At 44.6% G+C, this 27178-nt stretch overlaps 1 protein-coding gene across 1 annotated transcript; it reads left to right on the top strand.

Moving 5' to 3' along the window:
• The first annotated feature begins 5860 nt into the window (after positions 1-5860).
• On the top strand, positions 5861-22229 carry fscn1a (fascin actin-bundling protein 1a). Its single transcript, XM_010747225.3, has 5 exons — positions 5861-6989; positions 16718-16874; positions 18549-18670; positions 19568-19735; positions 19981-22229. Exons 1-5 carry the CDS (start codon positions 6149-6151, stop codon positions 20187-20189), a joined length of 1497 nt encoding a protein of 498 aa, XP_010745527.1. The 5' UTR covers positions 5861-6148; the 3' UTR covers positions 20190-22229.
• Positions 22230-27178: the final 4949 nt, after the last annotated feature.

The raw sequence follows: 27178 nt of genomic DNA, 5'->3' as shown, positions 1-27178 counted from the left end.
AAATCAATGGAAACACCAGCTGTGATCGGGGATTAAAGAGTCAGCAGACGACGTCACGTTAGAGGCTGATTAGTGACGGGACACTGAGAAATCATCTGACTTTTGTGCTTTCGTGGAAACAATCAGAGATTTATGTCACCTACCTGAAATAGCATCACATGATGGATCGAACACACGCTGACCTCGACAAACTCCTGATCCATTCAGTCACAGTCACATGTCAACTACAGTCACAAGCAACATTTTGTAACTTTTCCATCATAAACTAACAGATTTTAAATCCTGTTGATGTCACACTGACTTGTAATCAGGAAAATGGTGTCCCTGTCATTTGCACGTCTGTTCTCACACTATGTAACTTTGTGCTCCGGGTACATTCACCCACGAGAAGTACTTAACGCTTTACGGCACTAAGTATTAGTGTTAGTGTTTGTACAACAGGTGTTTTGGACCATTGGGAAGAAGGTGGTTTTTTAGGCCTAGGACACGGGTGTATGCTGATAGGGAGTAGAGCCGGTGTTGTGCTAGAACAGGAGCTGTAATGTAACTGGGATCAGTACCCTCTATGGACATAATGACAGAGGCGAAACAATCGAAGAGGATGTTGACAAAGGAAATCAAGAAGAGAAAATAAGACAAGCCGTCCAACTAGAGTAAATCTGGGACTGACTTTTAGTCATTGGTGAGATCTTGGTGAAATAAAAGGCTGAAAGACAGACGACGGACCACCGGGAAGAAAAGGAGGTTTACAGGTGAATGTGAGCCGGTGTCGTGCCAGAACAGGAGCTGGGCAAATGGGCAATATAACAATGCTCAGCAGCCTCTATGTATATAGTGCCGGAGGTGAAAACATCGAAAAGGATGTTGATGGAGGAAGCTAAGAAGAGACAAGTCATCCAACTAGAGTAAATCTGACTTTGAGTTGCTGCTTGATGAAGTTGTTGACTCACTAGTTTCTGATGGTAATCATAACAAATACACGTACAGCTGTCCATATTTACCACAGCGGGCTTAGAATTTATATTCACATCATTCAGTCTTCCTCTCTTATTGTTTGCATCCTTCCTTCCTTCCTTTATTGATGTTTCCACTTCATTGTCTCTGTTTTAAATGTATTTTTCCTTCAGGTGTTTGAACGTTGACTAAAAGCTGCAACAACACGTCCACAGCTGCAGCCAAACAAAAAGAAGAGAGGAGGGGGAGGTTTAAATTAATCAGACTTCCTCTGACAAAAAACTGGACTTTCCATTTCATTAAAAAACTTCTCTGGCTCGTTGGTTGGCCCGACACATCTGGAATAATGTTTCCTGATTGGTGGACGTTGTAATGCAGCTGCAGAAAGCGTGCTCTGATTGGCTCCAGCTTAGGGGTGTGTGTTAGGAAAGCATGCTAATTGGTCAGCTCAGCATCTTCTGACGCAGTGCTGCAGTGCTGCGTTTAGTGCAGCAAGTGTGTCAGTGTGTCAGTGTGTGTGTGTGTGTGTGTGTGTGTGTGTGTGCTCGCTGCAGCAGCAGTAGCAGCAGACGGCCTGCCCTTCATCAACCAGGAGATTTGAAGCCTGTCTCCATGGCAACCGTCCTCAAAGCTCCAGCTTGTGAACAAAGATATAGCTTCGCCCCATCCTCCACCTCCTCCCTTTGACCAGCAGTGTGGAGCTCCCATGGCGAGGCTTCTCCAGAGGCCTGTGTGTGTGTGTGTGTGTTTAATCATAAATCAGTGCTAATCTCACCTCATGTCAAAAATCTCTTTGAGATGTGTGTGTGTGTGCATGACAGAGCGTCAATTTCAATTTGCAATATTGCAACAATGGAGGCGCCATCTGGAGGGAACGATAGAAGCAGGATGAAGATGAATGCACACACACACACACACACACACACACACACACAGTATGTCATGTTAAAGTATATCAGTGGAGACTGTTGTCGTCAGCTCACCTGTGATTCTCAGTAAGTTACTTCCTCATTAGAGCATATTAAAAAAAACCACAACCGCCGCAGAAACAGTCATTATGTAAAACTATGTTGTAAATATTAAACTGAAGTATGAACCTCATGAGTTTGTACAGATGTATGAACACTTCAAACAGCCCAACTAACAAACCGAGCTAACAGCAGCTACAGTTGGGAGCAGTTTACTTCACTGTCCATCAGGAAACTCTGTAATTCTGTAACTCTGTAAAATGACCATTCGCCTGATTACAAGTCAGTGTGACGTCAGCATGATTTAAAATCTGTTATTTTATGGTGGACAAGCTACAAAATGTAGCTTTAATTTGTTGGACACAAACTGTCCCACTTGAGGATTTTGGTAACGAGGATCGCCTGCTGATCCAACCAACCTGAATCAATTATTTATTTGGGTCCTCTCAGTTCATTTGTGCTGCAGTTGGCACAGCATAATGTGAGGGATTTGCACTTTGCAGAGAAAGCTTATTGACGCTGCTGTACCAGACTGTCAATCAATCCCAAATAATTTGTGTTTGTCGTTCTGCAGAGGTCTGATGCAGAGGCCTCATCACTGTCTGCACGGATGACTGAGGACGAACGTTTCACAGTCTGAGCTCAATACGACTCTCATACCTGTCTGCTCAGGTCATTTATATCCAAACGCCTCCATTATTCTGCTCTGATATGTTTAATATGTGAAGTACTGCAGTCTGTTTAAAATAAATAAATAAATAAATAAGCATTAATGTTTTTAAATTCTTAAAGGTTTCTCCTTTTATTTATTCATGCTGCCTTCAAGTGTTCGATGTCTACTTCGGTGTGCAGCTTTAGAACATTCAGCAGAAACAGAAAGTTTCTGAAAGTTGTGAATACTTTTTATCTTATTTAGTGCTTCATTAATGTTTTAAATTAAGAAAATGTACAGTGGAACACCCATCCACAATTTTACCATTTACAGAATTTTACAGTATAAGTGTTTGTAATATTACGGTAAAAAGGATATTAGAACTGTTGATTTCACCCCTTATGTGAAGCCCATTTTATTATATATTTTACTGTATAAATAAAAAGAAATGTCATCAAAAGAAACACTGTTTTGCCGTATAACTGACATGAAATATTACCGCGCATTACTGTAGATCACTGAGAATTTGATCCTTTAGTTGCCACTAAAGTTGTTTTAATATTCCTGAGTGAACATGAACGCAGTGTTAGACTATCTCTGCCAGCAGTGCAAAAATAAAATTCAAAGTCATGGATGCAAATTCTGTTTTGTTTATTAACTCACATGACTAGAAAAAAACAACAACAAGACAGAGAAACAAATATACAGTTTGTATCAGAGCAGGTCTGGAAATTTTATTATTGTGACTCTGGAGCTTTTATTACATTGAAATTGGATTTGTTTGAAGATGTTCTGTCTGGAGATTGGATTTATCCAGACTGCTGGAGAGATTACCATTGATTAGATTACACATCGGGGGTCAGATTACTTTCTGTTTGCAAGCCCACCAGGATGCAGGGAGGCCGATGAAAGTATTTTAAAGCACACTGGTTGTTTAAATGTTATTTATTCATTTTATTTTACTTCTGTTTTGTATTTGTGCCACTTTTAAATCAACATTTTGTCACTTTTCTACCATAAAATAACAGATTTTTAAATAATTTCACTGATTTTGGTGAAACTGGATCATATTTTATGGAGAAAATGTTTTCTGGTTTTCCCTCTGATGTCTTCCGGCTGCTCCGCCTCAACTCTCTCTGTGATTTACAGAGTTTTCCTGACGGACAGTGACGTAAACTGCTGCCAGCCGTACTGTAGCTGCTGTTAGCTCATGTTAACTCAGTTCGTTAGCTGCACTGTGAGCTCAGAGCTCCAGGGGCGTGTTAGTGTTTGTACCACAGGCGTTTTGGACCACCGGGAAGAAGAAGAGGAGGTTGAGGGGAATGCTGACGGGGAATGGAGTCAGTGTCGTGCCAGAACAGGAGCTGGGTAGGTCACCGTGCTCAGCAGCTTCTATGGAGAAAAGACAGAAGAAGACTACCATGTTGGAACACTCTGGGAGATAAATGAGGTATAAACTACTTCAGCTTTGACCTCTGTGTTTGTGTGGTGTTGTATAAAAGTCGTGCTCAGCGTGCAGCTGCTGCTGATATGACCTCCGCGCTTTGTATACTCGTACATGTGTGTGTTGGCGTGCGTTGAGAAGATGCCACAGTGATCTGTTTGGCCTCTTTGTTTACAGAGCTGGGCCTTTTCCTGCCCTCTGATGTGCACGCTCGAGCCATGAATGGAGCTTTGTGGGCAGACACACACACACACACACATGCACACACACACACGCACACACACACACACACACACACACACACACACACAACCCATCCTCATGATTTGAATGCTGAGTCCGTCTGATCGGTGATAAGAGACAGAGATGTTATCAGCTGCTGTAAACAGATCCACAACATGTGAATGAACGCGAGTAAACGAGACGATTAACGAGGTTAACGAAGCGTCTGAGTCATCAGCACCGCTTCTTCTTCTGTGGTCACAACACTTCATTTCTACAGAGACAAGCTAATTTTAATTTGATGAATGCTGACTGTCAGCGAGAGAGGAGGAGGAGGAGGAGGAGGAGAAGGAGACAAGAGAAGGAGACAAGAGGAGAAGAAGAGGAGGATAGAATAAGAAGAAGGAGGAGACAAGAGAAGAAGTAGACAAGATAAGGAGACAAGAGGAGGAGAAGAAGGAAACAAGAGGAGAAGAAGAAGGAGGCAAGAGGAGAAGAAGAAGGAGGCAAGAGGAGAAGAAGGAGGAGGCAAGAGGAGAAAAAGGAAACAAGAGGAGAAGAAGAGGATAGAAGAAGAAGGAGACAAGAGAAGGAGACAAGAGGAGAAGAAGAAGGAGACAAGAGGAGAAGAAGAAGGAGGCAAGAGGAGAAGAAGAAGGAGACAAGAGGAGAAGAAGAAGGAGGCAAGAGGAGAAGAAGAAGGAGACAAGATGAGAAGAAGAAGGAGGCAAGAGGAGAAGAAGAGGATAGAAGAAGAAGGAGACAAGAGGAGAAGAGGAGGATAGAATAAGAAGAAGGAGGAGACAAGAGAATAAGTAGATAAGATAAGGAGACAAGAGGAGAAGAAGAAGGAGGCAAGAGGAGAAAAGGGAAACAAGAGGAGAAGAAGAAGGAAACAAGAGGAGAAGAAGAGGAAAGAAGAAGGAGGCAAGAGGAGAAGAAGAAGGAGGCAAGAGGAGAAGAAGAAGGAAACAAGAGGAGAAGAAGAAGGAGGCAAGAGGAGAAGAAGAAGGAGGCAAGAGGAGAAGAAGAAGGAGGCAAGATGAGAAGAAGAAGGAGACAAGAGGAGAAGAAGACGGAGACAAGAGGAGAAAAAGAAGGAGACAAGAGGAGAAGAAGAAAGAGGCAAGAGGAGAAGAAGAAGGAGACAAGAGGAGAAGAAGAAGGAGGCAAGATGAGAAGAAGAAGGAGACAAGATGAGAAGAAGAAGGAGGCAAGAGGAGAAGAAGAAGGAGGCAAGATGAGAAGAAGAAGGAGACAAGAGGAGAAAAAGGAAACAAGAGGTGAAGAAGAGGATAGAAGAAGAAGGAGACAAAAGAAGGAGGCAAGGGGAGAAGAAGAAGGAGGCAAGGGGAGAAGAAGAAGGAGACAAGAGGAGAAGAAGAAGGAGGCAAGAGGAGAAGAGGAGGATAGAATAAGAAGAAGGAGACAAGAGAATAAGTAGATAAGATAAGGAGACAAGAGGAGACAAGATAAGGAGACAAGAGGAGGAGACACGAGGAGACAAGAGGAGGACTCGTACAGTCTGAGTTCAGACAGATCAGCGGGGTGCGGATGACGTCACTCCAGACTCCTGTCCATCTGAGGGGGGCGTGGCTCGAGGCGCTACGTCACTGATGGTTATATAGGCTGCAGCTGTGGCGGCGGGCTCGCGCTGCTGAGACAGGCAGAGCACAGAGGACCGGCGGCGCGCGCTCCCACTCAGCCACACACATACACACACACACACACACACATACACACTCACTCTCAGAGTGACACACACACACACACACTGCCCAAACAAAGAGAAGCACGCGAGGCAGCACAGCATCCCACCCTTTCAGCCGCGAGCTCAGTTGCAGAACCGCCCCCCCCCCCCTCACAGACCGACAGAACCGGACCGGTCCGAGGCTCACAGAACCGACCATGACAACTAACGGAGCGTCTAACGGAACCAGCGACATGCTGCAGATCCAGTTCGGGCTCATCAACTGCGGGAACAAGTACCTCACGGCCGAGATGTTCGGCTTCAAGATCAACGCGTCCGCCACGAGCATGAAGAAGAAGCAGATCTGGACCCTGGAGCAGAGCGGCGACGACTCCACCGGTAACGTCTTCTGCCTCAAGTCACATCTGGGCCGGTACATCGCCGCCGACAAGGACGGGAACGTTACCGGAGACAGCGAGACTCCAGGCCCGGAGTGCCGGTTCATCATCACCGCTCACGATGACGGCCGCTGGTCCCTGCAGTCCGAGCCGCACGGTCGTTACCTGGGCGGCACCGAGGACCGGATCATCTGCTTCGCCCAAACCGCGTCGGTGGCGGAGAAATGGAGCGTGCACATCGCCATGCACCCTCAGGTGAACATCTTCAGCATGACGCGCAAGCGGTACGCGCACCTGAGCTCCAAGGTGGACGAGATCGCCATCGACCGGGATGTCCCGTGGGGGGTGGACTCCATGATCACGCTGGTGTTCCGAGAGCAGCGGTACCACCTGCAGACCTCCGACAACCGGTTCCTGAAGAACGACGGCGCGCTGGTCGCCACCACGGACAAGAGCACGGGCTACACGCTGGAGTTCCGCTCCGGTAAGGTGGCGTTCAGAGACTGTAGCGGGAAATACCTCGCCCCATCCGGGCCCTCTGGCACCATGAAGTCCGGCAAGAGCGCCCGGGTCGGGAAGGATGAGCTGTTCGTGCTGGAGCAGAGCCACCCGCAGGTCGTGCTCACCGCTGCCAACGAGAGGAACGTCTCCACCCGGCAAGGTGGGTGTGGTGGGTGGGTGCATGGCAGATGAAGGGTTAAAGTGATGGAATGTCAGGCTGACCCCCCTCTGAGGAGGTAGGAGCATGAACACAGGCCCAACAATGGGCTGCGAGGCCACATCAGTACATGATACCAGGCCTGTCCTCATTAATGTAAACAGGATACAGAACAACACTGAGTCTCCTCCATGTTGCCTGTTTTTTCAGTGGGTTTTCCAGACAACCCTGCATGAAAAGAGGAGTCTTAACAAAGCCCCTCGGCCTTGTCTTTTTAAAACTCATGTGTGCACGTGTGCCAACATTCAAATGTAAAACAGCCTCAAACTGGCACGAGGCCCGAGCTGGCACAAAGCAGAAGAGCTCAGGCACAGTTTGACTGAATTTACAACAAATCCAGATGTTTTTTCTTTTTATAAGGACGGATGCTTGGCATTTGATCTTATTCATAATATCTTGAGCTATGATGAGTATATTTAAAGGTCCAGTGTGCAGTGATTTCCAGTGGCGTACCCCACCATCTCACCTTTTTCCTTCATAGAGTAACGCGGTTTGTCCATTCTGGGTAAACATTACGGTTAAACCCACACAGCAAAAAAAAACTGCAGTTCCTCGAACGTCCACTTGAGGCTGGATCCAAAAACGTAGGTTCCCATGTTCAAATGTCCAACTTCACAGCAGAAATAAACATGTTTACAGCCTGGTACAAAAAACAGTTTTGGTCTCTGTAGCTAATTTCCCCGTTCATAACAACTGTACTGAGGGTGAATTTATCTAAAACTCACCTGTTCAGATTATATTGAGGCTTAAAGTTATGCAGGATTAACAGGTAGGTGTCCCGGCATCATTCAGCCTGCCTCAGGTCCACCAATGATCCACGACCTTTGCTGTTTTTTAGATTAGCCGATAGTTTCTTCAGAAACATGTGGGTGACATCACGAATACGGCGTATCCGTGACGTCACCCACATGTTTTGTAGCTCAATCTGTATCTTCTTGGATAATCGCCTGTAGATATTAAAGCTTCATTCTGAGGTAATAAAAACATAAATATTCTTATTTTTTAGGGGATTATAAGCAATAAAACATAGTTGAAGCTACTAAATCTGACACACTGGAGCTTCAATTAGATATTAACCGGTCTATATATATCTATAATTGTCAGTGATAGACAGTGGCTTCCTTCTCGTTTTTGTGTATGTGTGAAGGCTAATAATGTCCATGTGTGTCTGGTCTTCAGCTGTGAGAGTGGGCAGAGATACAAACTTGTCCCTCCACCTTCTTCCTTCCTTTCTTTCTTTAAAAAAAAAATATTTTCCTCCCACTCACCCCTCCTGACTTTTTCCATGCATTTCTTCGCCATCACCTCCTTTCACCCCCATCCTCCACCCATCACTCCTCCTCCTCCTCCTCCTCCTCCTTGCAGCCTCCAGGCCTGGCTGGCTGGTTGGCTCGCTGCTGTATGTCTGAGGTCATTATCAGCGGCACCCCTCACGTTGTTGACGGGCGGCTTTAATACAAAGAAAACCCTTGAATTCAAGGCTCTGAGTCAGTGAGTGAATCATGCTGTAAAAACGTCTTGAGTCAGCGCAAAAAGGAAAATTTGTGATTTTTGGGTCGGGCGCCTGAGAAAGCAGAGAGACTGTGGCGCTGACTGTCTGTAATGAATGATAGAATTATTCTAATTGATGCTCTTTAAATCTATATTTAGTGTCTGGTTGGAGGAGCACACTGGTGAGAATACCGTGCGGTTTGGTGGTTATACTTCCTCTTTTTCAGAAAGTTATGATCTTTTTTTTCTTTTTGTTTTCAGCTCCTGAGCATGTTTGTTCTGTCTCATGCTGATTTTGTTTACTTGTCATGAGGATGTTCATCTGCTTTCTGCTCTGTCACTTTTCCGCACTAGGCACTGTGCTCAGTTTGGGACACAAAATGGAGGCTAGGTTACTAAATGGAGAGATTGTAAATAACATCCTTTTGAATAATCCCCAAATGATTTATCATGAAGGATGCAGCTCAGTCAAATGTCATCTTGCATAGAAATTGCTATTTTTGTGATTTAGCATCCTTCTCTTACCACCGTATCAGAAATGGACAGCTGTACACGTCTATTTGTTATGATTATAACAACACAAAACATAGCAGCCAGCTCATATTACTGACTAGTCCAACAACAAGAAGCCCAGCTCGTCGTCTGTCTTTTAGCCTTTTATTTCACCAAGATCTCACCAATGACGAAATGATGAAAAGTCAGCCCCACATTTACTCTAGTTGGACGGCTTGTCTCATTTTCTCTTCTTGATTTTCTTTGTCAACATCCTCTTCGATCGTTTCACCTCTGTCATTATGTCCATAGAGGCCTGGTTACATTACAGCTCCTGTTCTAGCACAACACCGGCTCTACTCCCTGTCGGCATACGTGTGTCCTAGGCCTAAAAAACCACCTTCTTCCCAATGGTCCAAAACACCTGTTGTACAAACACTAACACTAATACTTAGTGCCGTAAAGCGTTAAGTACTTCTCGAGCACAAAGTTACAATGACAGAGAATTCACCTGATTACAAGTCAGTGTGACATCAACATGATTTAAATCTGTTAGTTTATGGTGGAAAAGTTACTCGAGGACTCTTCAGGCCCTTCCTGCTGCTCAAATCAGTCCATGCCTGAGCGAGAGATCTGAATCTGTAGAAGAAGAAGACCTTGTTCAACCCTCCAACAACTGGATCATTGATGTGGATTAAATGCTGAGCGGAATTAAACCGGCTCCAGATGTTTTTTTTTCAAATACGACAGCTGCTTAAATGTCTGGTAGACCTGAGCCAAGATGGCAGCTGAAGTGGGCTGGCTTTCATTAGCAACCAAAGGTTGGGTGAGCGAGCTGAATTTGGGTCAATCCAAAAGCCGCTTTGTGTTGATTTTGTGACTCAAGCTTAATTTTTTTTATATAGATCAAGGTCGAGCTCAGATCCAGTTTGGATGTCCTGTCATTAGATGGAGTCAGGATTGTTGATTGAGAGATTTGTACCCATGTTTACAGATGACTTATCCATAAAAATGTCTTGAATTGGTTGTTTAAAGAACAGGTTTCACACAGGTCCAAGTGTTTCAACCACTTACTCTCAACTTTAAAACCTCTGATTGCTTGTGGTGTTTGTTCCACAGCTCAGCAATAAATAAAATAATAAAAATATCATCTCAACAGATGGACATGAAGACCAAAACTACAAAAATAAGCCTCATGTCATACAGAAATAGCAGCTTGGAGTCCAACTGGATTAAATTGGAGTTTATCCCGAGCCAGAAACCTTTTACCTACTCATTTATGTCATTTATTTTTTCATTCACATCTATCATTGGTGCGTCTGTACTTTCTGATTCAATAACAACCGGAAGGAAGCTTTTAATTAGCCAACATATTCACATCACTCTCTGTGTCCCAGTTGCATGATGCTATGAACCAATTTTCAAACTGAAACTCCATTGTTGGCTCCTCTTTCTTCCATTATCTTCTAATTTGTACGGGCACCATTCATAATTGCCATTAACGTGACCCTTGCTTGTTTCCGGACCTTTAACATCGACTCTCCTCAGACAGGAGATGGTCGCAAATTCCCTGAGACTGTTTAATGACCCTCATATGGACCCGAGACACAATTATCAGTCAGTTAGCCTGGAGCTCAATAGCTTTTTAAGTGGCCTGTTCTGCCTCTAAACTGTGCTGCAAGTGTGCGCTGGTCTGTCAGCTAAATGGCCCATCATCGTCATCCTGTTTGCTACTGGTGTGACCGCCGAGTGCTGACTTGTCTTTGTAACTGATGGTCCTGAAACTAGCGTGAGGTGTCCTGGAGTGGGATCCCTGTTGGGGCTGTGCTGCTTTTTGTGTCGAATGTTTAACATCTAATGACATGACAATAAGACTGGCTACAACGTGTGACTATTAAATGGAAATTGGAATTTACGAGGCTTGGCATGGATGGCCTCGCAGGTCCTATAAAACACGACTAAACACTCATGAAAAGGTTTTAAAATGCCAACTGCAGGCTGTGGGTCAACCGTTTAAAGAAATACTTCATCATTTAGGGAAACTGGCTGAATCGCTTCTTTCCCTCAAACATGAGTTAGCCTAGCTTAGCATAAAGACTGGAAACAAGGCCAAACACCTAGCCTGGCTTTGTCCTTTTTTGTATTAAAAACCAACCAAAAAACATCCATTTATAGTTTTACGGGAGGTTATATAGGGACTATTTCTTGGCCGGGGGTAATGCCTTCCTTCAGTTCAGCTTGTCACTACACCCGGCCAACAAATAGTCCGCCACATAAACCCCCCAAAAAAGCACAAAATGTTGATTTTTACATGTTTTGTACAGATTAAAAAGAGCACAATCAAAGTTGTAATTTAGTAATTTTTGTCAGGGCAGAGTCAGGCAAACTGTTTCCACTGGTTTACAGTCTTTGTGCTGAGCTAAGCTAACTGGCTGCTTTAAATTAACCGCACTGAGATGAGAGTGGTGTCAATGTTCTTATCTAACTTTGCACAATCAAGCGAATCAAGCAATATGAGCTTATTTTTTTCTAAATATTTCACTGGCGGTTATGTAAGGGACTGTTTCTTGGACGGGGGTAATGATTTCCTTCTGTTCAGCAAGTCACTACACCCGGCCAAGAAATAGTCCAGCACATAAACCCCCAATAAAAACGCACAAATCTTTTGTTTTCAGATTAAAACAAGAAAAATGTGTTCAGTGATTTTTGTTTGGACACAGCAAGGCAAACTATTTCCACTTGTTTCCAGTCTTTGTGCTATGCTAAGCTAACTGTACTGACATGAGGGTTATTCATAATTCTCTCATCTCATATGAGCTGAATTTTATTTTTACTTTTGTAGCTTAAAACAGTCCCTTTTTGTTCAGATGAACCAGCTCCAAGTATGCAGTCATTCAGACTTCATGTTACACAGTTTAGGCTGGTCTCAGAGCTCCCGTTCACTATAATCTGAGGAGGGCTGACAGGCTGTGATTTTTTTTTTGAGGCTCTGAAAACTGTTGAAAAGCAGTCATCACGTCAAATCACAGCTATAATCAGACTTTGAATCGTGTATTGTGTCGTTTGTGTGTGTGGTGAAAGAAAAAGACTGTGACTCCATGTTGTGTCTGGCCATGATTCAGACCCTGACACCCTTTCTGTATCCTTCAACCCGCCCCCTCCACCAACCTCACTGGCAGGAAATGAGACAACTCCGACCTTGGCTGGTGTGTATTAATCCCTCCAGGGTAAAGGGTGATGATTTGCTTTGTCTACAACACACACTCATCCAATAGGAAATCAAAAGAAGGGATGCAGTCATTGTATGCATCCTTGGTAATGTGTTTATAGGCAGTATGTTTGTGTGTTTTCGAGCGTGCCAAGGGAGCACCAGGGAACCTCTCCTACTTTATTATAGGTTAGGCTTCAGCTGGTCTCCAGTGTGTCATTCAGCTCCTCTCTGGGTGTGTCTCCACACTAATGCCCTTCAGTTTTAGCGTTTCACACACAAATATATGATTCCTGATTATTCCCTGTTGGTATTTCTGTTATAAACCTTTATATTGAGATGGATTTTATAAGTTTTGTTGTTCTTAGGTGCACGTATCGGAAGAAATCTGTCATGAGGAAGTCCTAGAATTTATGCAAATAAACCAAGCCGTGATCCAACTATCACCCAAAGCTGAGAGAGCGACAGCTGCCTGACCTTGTTTATTTATTTTGCATTTGTCAGAGGAAATATGTGACCGTACTGTATGAGCACCGGTGTTACAGTCAGCACAGTATTCGGTGTGTGGGCTGGCTGGCTTGCCCGTTTGTACTGAACAAAGGCCGATGATCTGGCTCCCCTGTTTGTGCTCCAGCTGGTCGCCTCCTCGGTCAGGCCTGCTCCTTAAACAATAGGAGACGCACATAAACACACACACACAATTACACTCTATACAATCGCAAGCGTTCACAGCAGCAGGCCTCTCGCTCTCTGCTGGCTCACAGTAACCGGGGCCAACAATCTGTGCCTGCCGCCATCAGGCTGAATGCGGTGGGTGGGGTGGACGGAAAAGATAGAGGGGTTGTGTGTGTGTGTTTGGTGTGGTTTGGGTGGATTCTGGATGTGTGGTCACTTCTTTTGGTGTGGTTTTTGAGGAGTATATGTGTGTAAGTGCAAGACCCTCGTCCCTCCTCCTCCTTTAACCCTGTGAGCTTCACATAGCTCACAGATGAAGCCTGACAGGCAGCCTCGGCCTCGGCCTCCCTCTCTGGCTCACGGCTGAGGCTCTTCAGGCCACAGGGTGAGTGTTTTGTCTCCATCAGTCTTGTATGTTTATGTTCTGTGTGTGTACCCATCATTATTTTCCTTTCCCTGTGAAGCGAAGAGAAACATTTCCTTCTATTCACAACAGCGATTATAAATGAGATATTTGACTGCAGTCAAATCTCCCAATTTCCTTGAAACATTCAGGTTTATGTTGGCTCTCTGTCGGCAACAAAAACGTCCATCTTAAATTCAAATGAGATAAATTTTTTGGGGGGATTAATCTATTCAAATCCAGTCAGTGGTAGAACAGAGTTATTCAGTCCACAGTTAAACATGTAAAGTGTTTTTGTTCGCTCCTTCATTTTCATATTTTTCCCGAAACTGAACCGACATGCAGAGTAAATGTTGTTGGATATTTTTAGACTAAACTCCACAAAAGCCGATGCTGTCGACATCGAACTTTCATGCCAGAAACAGAAAAGAAATGTTTGACGTGAGACAAATGGATCTCTACTTTGAGTCCTGAACAAATTATAAAATTTTAAGGTGGGTTAGTGGTATTTCTACTTCAGCTTCTCGCTCGGCCACTCTCTCCTTTTCTCAGCTTCCTCCGTTAAGGTCCTCTTTGGCGTTTTTCGTCCTTTTTTTGAGCCGAGCTCCTGTTCTGGCACGACATCGGCTCCCCTCCCCATCAGCATTCTTATTGTCCTTGCCGAAAGTCACACAAAATTATCTATAACACTCTTGTGTCTGTAAGGTAAATATGAAGCCAGTTAGCTTAGATAAATTAAGGTTAACTTTGTGCTGTTGATTATTGGAATTTGGACTGATACTGGTAACATTTGAATATATAAATACTCCCATATATGAATAATCAGGTTTTTCATAATGCATTAGCCACCAGAGATTATGTAGCATTCATGACGTCGGTGAGTTTGTAATCCCGCTATAAGTTTCTTGTGGTCAGAAACATCCAGCAGATGTTTTACGCTCTCTCTCCTGCTTCTGTGATAAATGCGCTCTCCTGTGCTACTGTCCTGAGCGCCCATGTCGGCCGAAAGAGGAAGCCGCGAGGATTAGAGCCGAGCTCAGTAAAGTGACGGATGATCGTGGAGTCGAGCGGAGTCTGACCCTCTTCTCTCCTCATTTCTCCTCCTCTAATGTTTTCCTTCAAACCCTCTCCTTGTCTGTCGCAGCTTAAACTTACATTTCATCTTCTTCGACCACCCTCTCCACCTCCCCGACACACACTCCACGCCATGTGGTTCTCATTATGGTCAGTTATATTTTCCCTCTCAATCATCAGTGTGTGTGTGTGTGTGTGTGCTGTGTTCGTACGTGTGCATCCCCACATTTTTCTGCAGAAATTCAATCTGTCCACAGAGGCCAGAGTTCCTGAGTTGACTCGGGCGAGCGCTCGACAGGAGAGAGGACAAAATGAGAAGCAGTAACTCTTTTGTGACTGACACGTTACGTAATACTTACATTAAATACAAAGTACGTTTCTGGCTTCGGTTGGAGGTGAACAGTTGTGTTGTGGGAATATTGTGAAACTTTTACAGACTGTATGAAAAGTTTTAGACTGGGGAGCGTGGCTGAGAGCCAGAGACTCCTCCAGTTGACTTCGAAAAAATATCGTAGCTGCCCAACAGGGATTAAAGTCATCAGGGTTCATCCTCTTGACACCATGAATATCTGTGCCATCCAGTATTTGTTGAAATATTTGAGTCTGGTGATGGACAGACCGGCTGATGAGTCAAATCTGGTTTTAGCTTCTGGAGTAAGAGGATTTGTTGTTGTTTTTGTCTGTCATATGAATTTTTGCAGGTCAAACACGAGGAAACAATTTGAAGACGTCAATAAAAATGATTAAATCCATAATCAAAGTGATATAAATAACATGTGCGGCTCTAGCCACAGATCTGTAGTCCAAAAGGCTAGCGTGCATATACAATGCCAGACCTCATTAAAACCACATCAACCCCACTAATGCACTTCAGAGCTGGTAAACAAACATGAATTAACTATAGGATGAAAACATACACAAACGTCCAGTGTGCCGCTCCACATCACACGCACTTCATGCAGCACAATGCGTGCTATTGTATAGGACGAGGTCACGGCGTGGACGGACCTATATCTCGAGGGCTGCACAGACAGTGAGATGGACTGTCTGTTGGACCGCTATGTAAATGTGTGCAGAGAGCGAGACAGAGAGATGTTTGAGAGAACAAACCGGCGCGCTCATGTGTTCTCCATCCGTCTCCCTTTTTCATGTGTGACACCCTCCCCCCACTTCATCTCATTTTTTCCATGTTTCTTCTTCTTCCCTTGGAGACTCAACCGGCTGCAGTAGTCACGTTGAAAACATTAAAAACGAGTGAAAATCTGCCTTAAACTACCGTATTTGTTTTGCATTATAATATAAAAACTCTATAAATATTTGTTTTTCATTCTAAAATAAGTTAATTTCACTTCAAGGTTTATTTTTCAAATTTGTTTTACTGAAAGAAAAAAGGCAATAATTAATCAATTTCCGAAAAGATCAGACTTTGGATTACTTTCAAGTCGTGCTTTCATTTATCTAAATTACATTCTTGAATGTACTTTAAATGTTGAAGTTGAAGGAACGGTGCAACAAAGTTTCCCCATTTTAAAGGTGCAGCATGTAAAATTTGGGGCCGTTTTTATATCCACAAAAAGGAAGACTATCAGACAGTGACACAAATTTCACTCTACAGAAATAATTTAAATTTTAAACTGTAGGAAAGTTTGTGCTTGTCGTTTAGCTCCGTGAGCTCAGATCCGTCAGGATCACCCACAAACTGATAAATTTAGCTGTGCCCAAAAAACTGCAGTTCATCCTCAGACGTCCACCTTAAGGTTGGCTACAGCAGTGAGTCAGTCTCCATAAGTCCCCATGTTAAAATATCCAAATCACCCATTTAATCTAAATATCGTCAAAGTCATGGATCATCGGTGGACCTGAGGCGGACTAAACGAAGTCTGATTGTTCAAACAAGACGTCTGTGACGATCTTGTTCCTAATAAAGTAATAAACAAACAATCAGCAAATAATGTTAATTAATTGATTTAAAACTTCCACAAGCCTTTAGCATGGTTTAGTCAGTGACGTGTCCTTGTGGGTTTACTTCTGTTTTGTGACCGTCCACCATGACGACTAATCCTTTGAACTGTCTGTGCTATGACAGATGCATGTGTGTGTTTGTGTGTGTGTGTGTGCACAGCTGTGTGAAATCCTTCACTAAGCCGAGTCGTCTGATGTTGCTCATTTAGCCTGTCTGATCCCGACCAAAGGATGTGTGTGTGTTTGCATCTGGACTGCTGGTTAACAGTCATAATCTGCGGCTATTTACAGCCTTCGTGTGTGTGTGTGTGTCATACATGACTGACCCACTCATCATCTGATCTCCCCCCCCACACACACACACAGGCATGGACCTGTCAGCCAATCAGGACGAGGAGGGCGACCAGGAGGTCTTCCAGGTGGAGATTTGCCGTGAGAACAGGAAGTGTGCGTTCCGAACCGCCGCTGGGAAATACTGGACCCTGACTGCGAACGGCGGGCTGCAGTGCACCGCCTCCACCAAGTAAGCATGACACACCACGACCACACCTGCTCCAATCTGTTCACCAAGCAGAGGCGCAGCGATCGAGGAAACCCGATACTGCTCCGTCATCTGAGCTCTGATATGTGTGTTTACTGATGAGGGGGGTGGATGACGTGTGGGAGGTGAAGACTGAGTGATCTCCGGTCATGGCTGTAGCATGTTGGTGGGAGATTAAGTGCATCTGTGCACGACCTCAACCTGTAGAGAGTGATTTCCTTTAATGTGCAGCGGTTCTGTCCGGCCAGAGTGCTTTCTGTTAACCCCTGACCTTTGACCCCTCGACCCCCACTTTGTGCTCCTGGATGATTTCACTGTGAGCGCCCTCGAACAGATGCAGGAGTCCAGACACCCTCGAGTACTGAGTAGGGTACTTATGTGTTAAAACAACATTTCATGCGTAGTACTTTTTGTGATTTAGTGCCCCCGGTTTCCGAGTGTAAATACTTATTTAGACTGTTTGCTCACGGATAAACATCAAACAAGGTCAACAATACAAGACACAGCAGCAGCTAATGTTACTGACTAGTCCAACAGCAGTCAGCCCAGCTCGGCGTCTGTCTTTCAGCCTTTTGTTTCACCAACCACTAAAAGTCAGACCCACATTTACTCTTGCTCGCTCACTCTCTGATTTTCTCTTCTTAGCTTCCTCCATTAAAGTCCTCTTCAGTCATTATGTCTATAGAGGCTGCTCATTGCTCAGCTCCTGTTCTGGCATGACACAAGCTCCGCTAACATTACAGCAGCTACAGCTGGCAGCAGTTTACTTCACTGTCCATCAGGAAACTTTGTAAATCACGAAGAGTTGAGATGGAGCAGCCGGAGGACAAAACATTTTCTCCATAAAATATGATCCAGTTTCACCAAAATCAGTGAAATAGTTGGTGGTGTGTGACTTAGTGCCGTGAAGCGAACGTACTTCTCGTGGGTGATCGTACCCGGAGCACAAAGTTACATAGTGTGAGAACAGACGTACGAATGACAGAGACACCATTCACCTGATTACAAGTCACAGTGACATCAACATGATTTAAAATCTGTTAGTTTATGGTGGAAAAGTTACAAAATGTTGCTTTAAAATGACCTTTTATTTTGGAAATCTCAAAGACAGGAGCTGCAGATGTGATGGTCAAAGAAGTGTCCTGAGTCTTATCAGAGGTAGACTCCTCTCTGTTTTTTTTAAGATAAGTGCAAACATCGACACTCTGCAGAGCTCTCCGCAGGAAGCTCAAATTCCTCCGTCGCATTCTTGAGAGTCGACTCGGTTCAACCTCGCTGATTAAACCACAGAAATGTCCGTTTGTGGTTCTGAGGAAACATTTAGGGAATGTTTCAGAGCTTCTTTTAATAAAAACTCACACAGGGGGGGGAAACAAACCCAGAATGTTGCAGTAAGCAAATAAAACCTCCCTTTGTGCCAGGAGAAGAGGATTAACCAGCTACTTGACTTAACCAAGGACTACAAGTGAAGCTTATCCGTCCACCCTGAGCCCAACTATCCAATTACCCAACAATTACTTAAGTTCTGGATAAAGCAGCTGGGTGTAAACTCACGCAAGAGCTACTGGATATCTAACCGCCATGTAAATTTAATCATCCTCCTCACCTCTCAATGCCTTTCACTTTCTCCCTCCCTGTCTCTCTCTCTCTCTGTAGGTCGGCTAATTGCTACTTTGACATTGAATGGCGTGGGAAGAGGCTGACTCTCCGGGCTGCTAATGGGAAATACGTCGCCGCCAAGAAAAATGGCCAGCTAGCAGCCACCATCGACTCTGCCGGTCAGTGAGATTTGTTGATTCAGCTGTTGAGACAGTGACAAGTTGGCTAACAGACTTATTTTTCAGCAGCGATAGAAGGAACGGGAAGGGGGGGAGAGTACAGGATACTAAATCATGGACTGGATGTTCCAGCTTGTTTCTGGGCTTCAAAAGGATCCAGAACCTCTGAGCAGGCAGCGGTTCTGTTTCGTAACATTTGAACGGAGCTGTTTACTCTTTCAGTTTTTTTTTTTTTTTTTGTTCCTCTGCCATGTTTCTTGTTTTAAATTAATCATGTTGATCATAAACAGCATGAGAAAGTCTCCTGAGTGTGCAGATCCTGCGATATGACGCCAAGACATGAAACTACTTGAATATTTCCACATTTCGGTGGGAAATGTGACGCGTACGCTCTCCATACTCCCTCTGTAGCCTGGTTTGCATCATTTAGATCCTCCATCTTATCGTTCCCTGCGATAACAGACATAGTTTCCAACGTCTTTCCCGCTCCCGGCATTTGGATCCAGGTCTAGATCTTGGTCTCCTCCTCACTTCATGGACAAACCTGAAGATTGGTGTTGGAAAAATACAAAAAATAAAGCCTAGTCATGTAAAAGACCTGGAAATAATGATAGAGTTTAGATTTATCTTTACAAGAGAAGAGTGGGTTTTGTGATGGCATTGGCAGATCAAAGCTGAAGCTTGCACTTGGTGCTGATGAAGGAGCTGTCGTTTTTTTTTTAGGGGCACGTTTGAAGCCAAGTTGCTCTGCATGCATCTTTAATGAGGCTCTGTGAACACTCAGCACTCTGAGCTCGAGCAGTTTAATGCACGAGCTGCAGATTTTGGTGTTTTCGTGTGATTGAACCGTTCAACCTTTCATGACCTTCCCGGTAACCATGTCACATCTGCCTCCAGGTGAGTCCGAGGAGTTCATCATGAAGCTGATCAACCGCCCGATCATCGTGCTGCGCGGCGAGCACGGCTTCATCGGCTGCAGGAAGGTGACGGGGACGCTGGACTCCAACCGCTCCTCCTACGACTACTTCACCCTGGAGTTCAGAGACGGCGCCTACAGTCTGCAAGGTCAGTTCATAGACGGTGGTGTCGGCTGCGCAGACAGAAAGGTACTGCTTATCCAGAGGACCTCCTGCAGGCATACAAGGGATTAAATCATTTAATCTTTGTGGGATTTTCATTACGGATTTACTTGAGTGCCAATAAAAGGGATTTGATCCGGGTAATTTCCTTCACATTATGTCGTTTAAACAAAGCCAAACCTTTTTGTTCTCTGCCACATGACACCTCCATCCTCTCCCTCCCTCCCGCAGACTCGACGGGTAAATACTGGATGGTGGGAAACGAGCAGTCTGTGGTGAGCAGCAGCGACACGCCCGTCGACTTCCTCTTCGAGTTCTGCGACTACAACAAGCTGGCCATCCGCCACGCCGCCGACAGCAAGTACCTCCGGGGCGACCACGCCGGCGTCCTGAAGGCCAACGCCGACGACCTGGAGACCGCCACACTGTGGGAGTACTGAAGGGGGAAGAAGAGCGTGGATTGCGGTCGCAGCACCACCCGTCCATCCATCTACCTACCCCCGTCTCCACCTTCCCTCCCATCCCTCATAGTATATCCTGTACTTATGACTTTACATGTTGATAAACTGCACAGAGAGAACAGGAAGGATAGAAGAAGAAGGGGACGCTCCCTTTTCCTTCCCCGTTTATCCTTTCCGTCCTCCCTCCTTTTTTCTCCCAGCTCTGCTCTGCAGCGCCGACCTTTATCTGTTGCCATAGTTACCGTGGGGGCTGTGCACTTTTGTTTTGTTTCCTGCTCCGATCTGGTTTCGCTGCTCAACCCCGTCACTCATTACTCCCTCGTCCCCTCGCCTTACGATTGGGGAGCAGAGCAGAGCGCCACCGTTAAAGACCACCACCACCCTCATCATCCTCCTCATCTTTGAGTTAACCCCCCCCTCATCTTTTCTACTCGTCTCTATTGTCTGTGTGAGCAGCACATGGTGGCAGTATTTATGGTATCCGACGCGGTCTGCTAAGATCTGTTTCTACCTGATCTAATCCACAGGATAACTGGATAACATCTACATCAGCTGCTTTCCTGTCAGCTGTTTAACACGGGGTCTGTTTTTGTTGGGTCGTGTAGAAACAAGATCAGACCGGGTCTAAGTATGTTTGTTTTCCATGAGCGGGCCTCGTCGCCTGTGTGTGTGATGACTATGTGGTATAACTGGAGCGGATAAAGATATCGAAAAATAGTCTAACTGACGGGTTTTCCTCATCTCAAATGTAAAAAAATATTCAAATGTTAAACCAGTTTCCTGTGTTGTTCTCTAGCTGTGTTTGGAGGAAGGATGTAGGAAGTTAACACTCTCTCACCCACCTTTCCCCTCCTACGCACGTTTGAACCTATTTGTCCCGAGAATGTTTAAAGATTTAAAAAAAAAAAAAAGGTTACTGCACTCACCTGTAACTGGAAGATAAATTTCTTTTTCTATGTCCAAGGCACAGACATTATCATGGGAAGGCGTTGTTTTTTTTTTTTTTTTTTTGAAAGCTGCTCTTTGAATCCTCCGACCAAACTTCACACCTCAGCCTTTATCGAGACCAAACCTTTTAATAACTGGATTCAAAATCATCTCACACACCTGTAACTGGAACCTGGTGCTACTAACTCCTATAAAAACTCACGAAACGGTAAAATAAGTATTATAAAATCCCATCAAACATCTCTAGATACTGTGCGCCCTTAACCCTTGAGAGCCTTGTCTTATAACCGAAATGGCTGCGAGTTACTAGCCTAAACTTTTATTTTTATTTCATTTTAATTTGTCTGACGTATCCAGACGGCCGTTTTCAATGAGAAATGACCAAATTGTGTTTTGATTTTTGTTGGATTTTTCTGTTCCTAACTTGTCAGTGAAGGTTTGGAAAAGTTAGTTTAAGTAAAGAAACTTTTGAATTTGTTGTCTCTTTAACTGTTTTGCAGTCATGTAGCACATTACCCTTTTTCATCCTCTACCCTTCGGCTTTATCCATGACATATTAAGCATAAATAGTTATTTTACAAAGGATCGTGTTGGCAGCGAGCCCTGTGTTTTTGGGCTCTTCCACCCGTCATCGCAATCAATCACTCAGTATATAGAAACCAATCATTGATTGTAGCCAGCTCCTCATGGAGTCAGTTCAGTGTTTTCTCTCTGAAGTTTCGACTTTTTTTTTTTTGTGTTTGAATGAAGGGTAAGCGAATAAAAGGAGCGGTTATCCTTGGAGAAACCGCGTCTCCAAGGTAACCGTGAGGCTTAGACAAACGGATGTGGAAGGGTAAACATGTGGTAATGACTGTGCCTTACTCTTGAGTTTTTGGGCAGTAGGAAAATTTAAAATAAGAATTAAAGTCCACATCTTTGCTTTGTATAACTGGAACTTCTTTTTGTATTATTATTTTGTATAATTTTTTTGATATTGTGGATTAATCTCTCTCTTCTCTTCTCTCTCTCTCTCGTGCCATTGGTTCACCTGAAATCCAACGACCAATAAAACTGGGATTTGGAACGCTGCGAGTCTTTTTGTCCTTGTTTCACTCAGAACCTGATGTTCACTCTTTCAAATTCAAATGTAGCACTCTTTACAGGTTGACGATCTGTGAAAAAGACTTGGAAATAAAGGTTAAGATCGTTTAAATGGATGTTTTATTGTCGGTCTTGGCACTACAAGAGAAATAAATGTAGTGTGACATGCCCATTGGTCTCAGAAGAAATGTTGGGTTGGTTGGTAGTTTAGTTTTGGACCACCGGGAAGAAGAGATTTTTTTAGGTGAATGCTGGTGAATGGAGCCAGTGTCGTGCCAGAACAGGAGCTGGGTAAGCAGAGCAATATAACCAAGCTCAGCAGCCTCTATGGACATAATGACAGAGATGAAAAGATCAAAAATAAATGGAAATAAACAGATGCTGAGTTGGTCTTCTTGCTGTTGGACCTTGCTTGATATTGATTCACTAGTTTTTGATCAAAATCATAACGAATACACGCGTACAGCGGCCCGTATTTACCACAGCGTGCTTACACTCTGAAACTGACGGTGCAGAAATCACAAAAATACAGATTTCTTGGAGCTTTTTTCTGCTTTGTTTCTCATATATATAATTGAGTTGCTTCATCTTTGGTCTCCTGCCAGTTTGTGACCACAGCAGCTCCATGTGCTGTCCCACATGTATATATGGAAACACACACACACACACACACACACACACACACACTTGTTCCTGTCTGCTGAATAGAGCCTTTGTGTCGAAACATTTATTCTGGTGCAGAGAAAGGGCAACCCCCCCTTCAAAGATTCACACACACATGAACACCATCCAGGGTGGTAATGTAGTGATGGAGCCTCCAGAGCAGGGAGCAGGTCTCTAACCCCCCACCAGCCTCCACACACACACACACACACACACACACATCAGGCTTGCAGATCCCAGAGGAACACCCAACATGGCAAAACAAACACACACCACCTCCTCCATTTAATCTCCACCCCTCTGCTGCCTCATGCTCCACCTAATCCCCCCTCTGTGCCTGCTTTAACCATCTCTTCCCATTAATCGCTCGATCCCTCATGCCCGTTCTCTCTCCCACTGCTTTTTCCTCTCTCTCTCTCTCTCTCTCTCTCTCTCTCTCTCTCTCTCGAAGGATGAGTCACTCAAAAATATGACCCAGATCCCAGAAATGGGAGCAGTGGTTTGTGGGTAAAAGTGTCAGAGAGCTGGCCCTTTTAGCTCGGAAAAATGATGGGGGGAGGGAGGAGGAGGAGGAGGAGGAGGGGCTGTGTGTGCGAAATGGCCGCCGTCTCCTCCACCACCACCACCACCCCCTGCTACACCTCCAACCCGATCCCCTCGTTACTATGGAAACACCAGCTGCTAGATAGAAGCTGAGAGAGGCGAGCGTCGTCAGGGCCGGAAAATGTAAAAAAAAAAATGCAGGAGCTATTGAGGTGGTTTGAAGGGGGTGCACAGAGCTTAGGAGGAGGAGGAGGAGGAGGAGGAGGAGGCCTTTGATCAGTAAAGACCTCCTCATTGAGGAAACAGCACAAGGCCGAGTTCTGCTGAGCGACCTCAAATCTTCATCCTCTTCCTTCCTCGCCTGCAGAGGATTCATCCACCGGCTCTCCTCGCTCTAATCAAATCTACGTCCACCCCATTTATTTTTCCAACCGTCACGTGGGCCGGCACTGCGAGTCAGTGGGTCAGTGGGTCAGCCGGTAATCTCTTTAGTGGGTATGAAGGAGCAGCATGGGTCTGTACAGGATGAATAGCAGGTTGACTCACTATGACAAATCAGCTATCAGAGGCAAGCGTTCAACGCAGACCTCCGTGATCCCACTGTGGTAAATATGGACAGCTGTACTCATGATCAAAAACTAGCCAGACATCAAGCAAGTACAACACACAGCAGTCAGCTCGGCGTCTGTCTTTCAGCTTTTTATTTCACCAACGACTGAAAGTCCGTCAGATTTACTCTCGTCCGGCAGCTTCATGCTCGTTCACTCTCTCGTTTTCTCTTCTTAGCTTCCTCCGTCAGCGTCCTCTCCTGTCTTTCGACCTCCGTCATCATGTCCATAGAGGCTGCTGAGCCCGGTTACATTGCCCACATACCCAGCTCCTGTTCTAGCACAACACTGTGTGCTAGCATTCCCATGAAAACCTCAACCCAAAGTTAGCAGCAGTTTACTTCACTGTTCATCAGGAAACTCTGTAAATCATAGAGAGAGTTGAGGCGGAGCAGACATCAGAAGGAAAACCAGAAAACATTTTCTCCATATAATATGATCCAGTTTCTCTGAAATAGTTAGTGGTGTGTGACTTAGTTCACCTGATTACAAGTCAGTGTGACATCAACATGATTTAGTTTATAGTGGATCAATCAACCAGCTAGAAAACCTAAAAAAAATACATCTTTGTCAGTAGGACATCTGAAAAAAGAAAGTAGAAATGGATTTTGGTGACATTTGGGTTCCAGGTGAGCCTCAGGCGAATGATTTTGGAGTTAATCCAGATGTTAGATTTCCTGGTGGGTTAGTGTTTGCAGGGACAGGAAGTCCATTTGATTTAGAAACGACTGAAATGGTGCCTTTAGGTGAGAACTGGGTTTTTACAGGCAGCTCAACTGAGATACAAACTGTTTTTTGAAGCAACGTGGGAGTACATCATTGTTTAACCACAATAGTCGGCAGGTATGGAACATCATACAAAGGCAGCTGTACTGAGGGAACAGCTGTAAAAGCTCAGGCTCATTAAAAATACACACACTCATTAAAGATACACACAAACAATAACAGATCCAAACATCGCCGGCGGAGGTGGAGCAGCAGAAATCGTCTGGGGAGTGAATGCCGCCAGACACGAGCAGTCCTTGTGGACGAGGCAGCAGAAGAGAGCTTTAATGTGCATGTACACACAAACACAAACACACAGACGATGTGTGAAGGTTGCCTCGGTCACCACAGATGATGTAAAAACGTGTGTGTGTTACAGTCACATTGAAACATGAATCCAGAAAAACAGGAAGCTGCAGGCAGAAGTTGGTATTTGACCGTCTCAGGTGTGCCATCAGATACGCAGGTCACGTCTGGTTCATATTTTCAGAACATTTCAGGGACGCCAGGCTCCCACGAGATTCCCCCGAAAGACCTGAGCGTTTGTTTGTCAGCAGCCTGAATGGAGAGCTGTTATTTTAGTGACCGATTTAAATGTCGAGGCTGATAAGAGGCCACGTTTCACACAATGACAATTAAATGGGATTTACTTACTGCACGAAAGCCTGAACAACAGAGATAAAGAAGCAGTTAGGCGGTCAGTATATGCCATTTTATATTAATATCAATATTGTTCAATACCAAACAAATCAACATATTATTTGCATAGAAATTTGTGCTCGAGCGCCCCCAGTTTCAAAATGTAATCCCACTGTGGTATTTGTTCTGATTATATAACCTATGATTGCTCAGCTCCTGTTCTGGCACGACACAGGCTCTGCTCCCCGTCAGCGTGATTGTCGATTACTTTGATATAAACAGCAGGATTACGTCTCTGAGCGTTGGACCTCTAATGACTGACAGCTCTGCTTTGTCATAAATCTCCTTTATTGAGTCTTTTCACGTCTCTTTAGCCGCTCCTTTGTTCTTTGAGATAAATGAGTCATTAGCAGATAATACTTTAATACCATCCGACTGTAATCCATGACCCACGCACTCGACTGGTGGGCCCCGGGGTGTCGTCAAGACAGAGACAGATTATAATACGGTGTGAGGGTGACGGGTCACGGGTCGAGGTCAGGGCTTATCAGCTGAGCAGCCGTCATGTTTATAGTGATCATGGGAGTCTCACGCACTGAAACGCTAATGTTTTAGACATTAGGGTCATTTTATTCATTGTGGGCAGCGTTGGTAGTCAGCTGTGGTCGAGTCTGAGGTCATAGTGATGTGGTAAGAAGTGCAGATGTGGGTTTACGCCACCAGAGTTTGGAAAAACATTAATATTACCAGGCAGGGGGTTAAATAAAAGACACAGTAGCCTTGCATTGTTGGAAATGTAGGCTCTAATGTAAAAGTCAGAAGTCAGCTGGTCGGACAAAACGAGACATTTGAAGATGTCCGTTTGGACATTTTATAGATCACTCAAGTCAGATTAATTAATAATAACTGGTTAAATAGTTTGAGAGAGAGAGAGCGAGCAGGCAGTGGTTGAGCGACAAAGACAGTGAATGAGAGTGAGTGAGCGCCGCTATCAATTAAGTCGATTAATCAGTGAAATAAAAAAATATTTCCTGATTGTTTCACAGCAGTGAAGTCTGACTCGGTTACCTTCGACTTCTGCTGTTGTAGTTGTATAAACAAGCTCCTGTTTTCCACCAACCTTCAGTCAAGCTTCAGTATAACAACGAACGCCGCCAGGATTAGAACATATATAAAATATAAGTCACACATTTGAGTCTATATTTAGTCTCTTTGCCTCAGAGGTCAGAAGTACACAGTTATAAGCTGCTGCATGGAAGCTCCGACACGTCCTCGTGTGCCTTTGTTCAACACAACATACGATATTTCATTCATGACAATTTGGCTGCTGCTACAAGACGACTCTGATTAAAGTCTAATTCTGGACGCAGTCTGTCTCACAGCACCCGTGACTAAAACCATTAGGACCCCCGGGCTAAAACGGAGGCTACTTTCATCGTCTGCGTGCAGAAACAAGAAGCCGTGAGTGAAGCAAAATGATTTGTCACAGTCTCAGCACACTTGGCTGAACAAAGAAGTCCTCTCTCTCTCTGTCTCTCTAACAGCTGTCTCTACGCCACGATTGGTGGAAAGCACCCGCTCTGTCATGTGATTGGTGCACAGCCTCGGGGGCTCAGTTATCATGAGTCAGCCCCTTTTTCTTCTGCAGGACAGACAAGAGGAGGAGGAGGAGGAGGAGGAGGAGATACAGACGAAAAACATGAAAGTTTGAAGTCAAAC

The sequence above is a fragment of the Larimichthys crocea genome, chromosome XII (assembly GCF_000972845.2).
Source record: "Larimichthys crocea isolate SSNF chromosome XII, L_crocea_2.0, whole genome shotgun sequence".
NCBI lineage: Eukaryota > Metazoa > Chordata > Actinopteri > Sciaenidae > Larimichthys > Larimichthys crocea.
The sequence above is the reverse complement of the archived record's forward strand: the minus strand, read 5'-3'. Positions and strand labels throughout refer to the sequence as shown.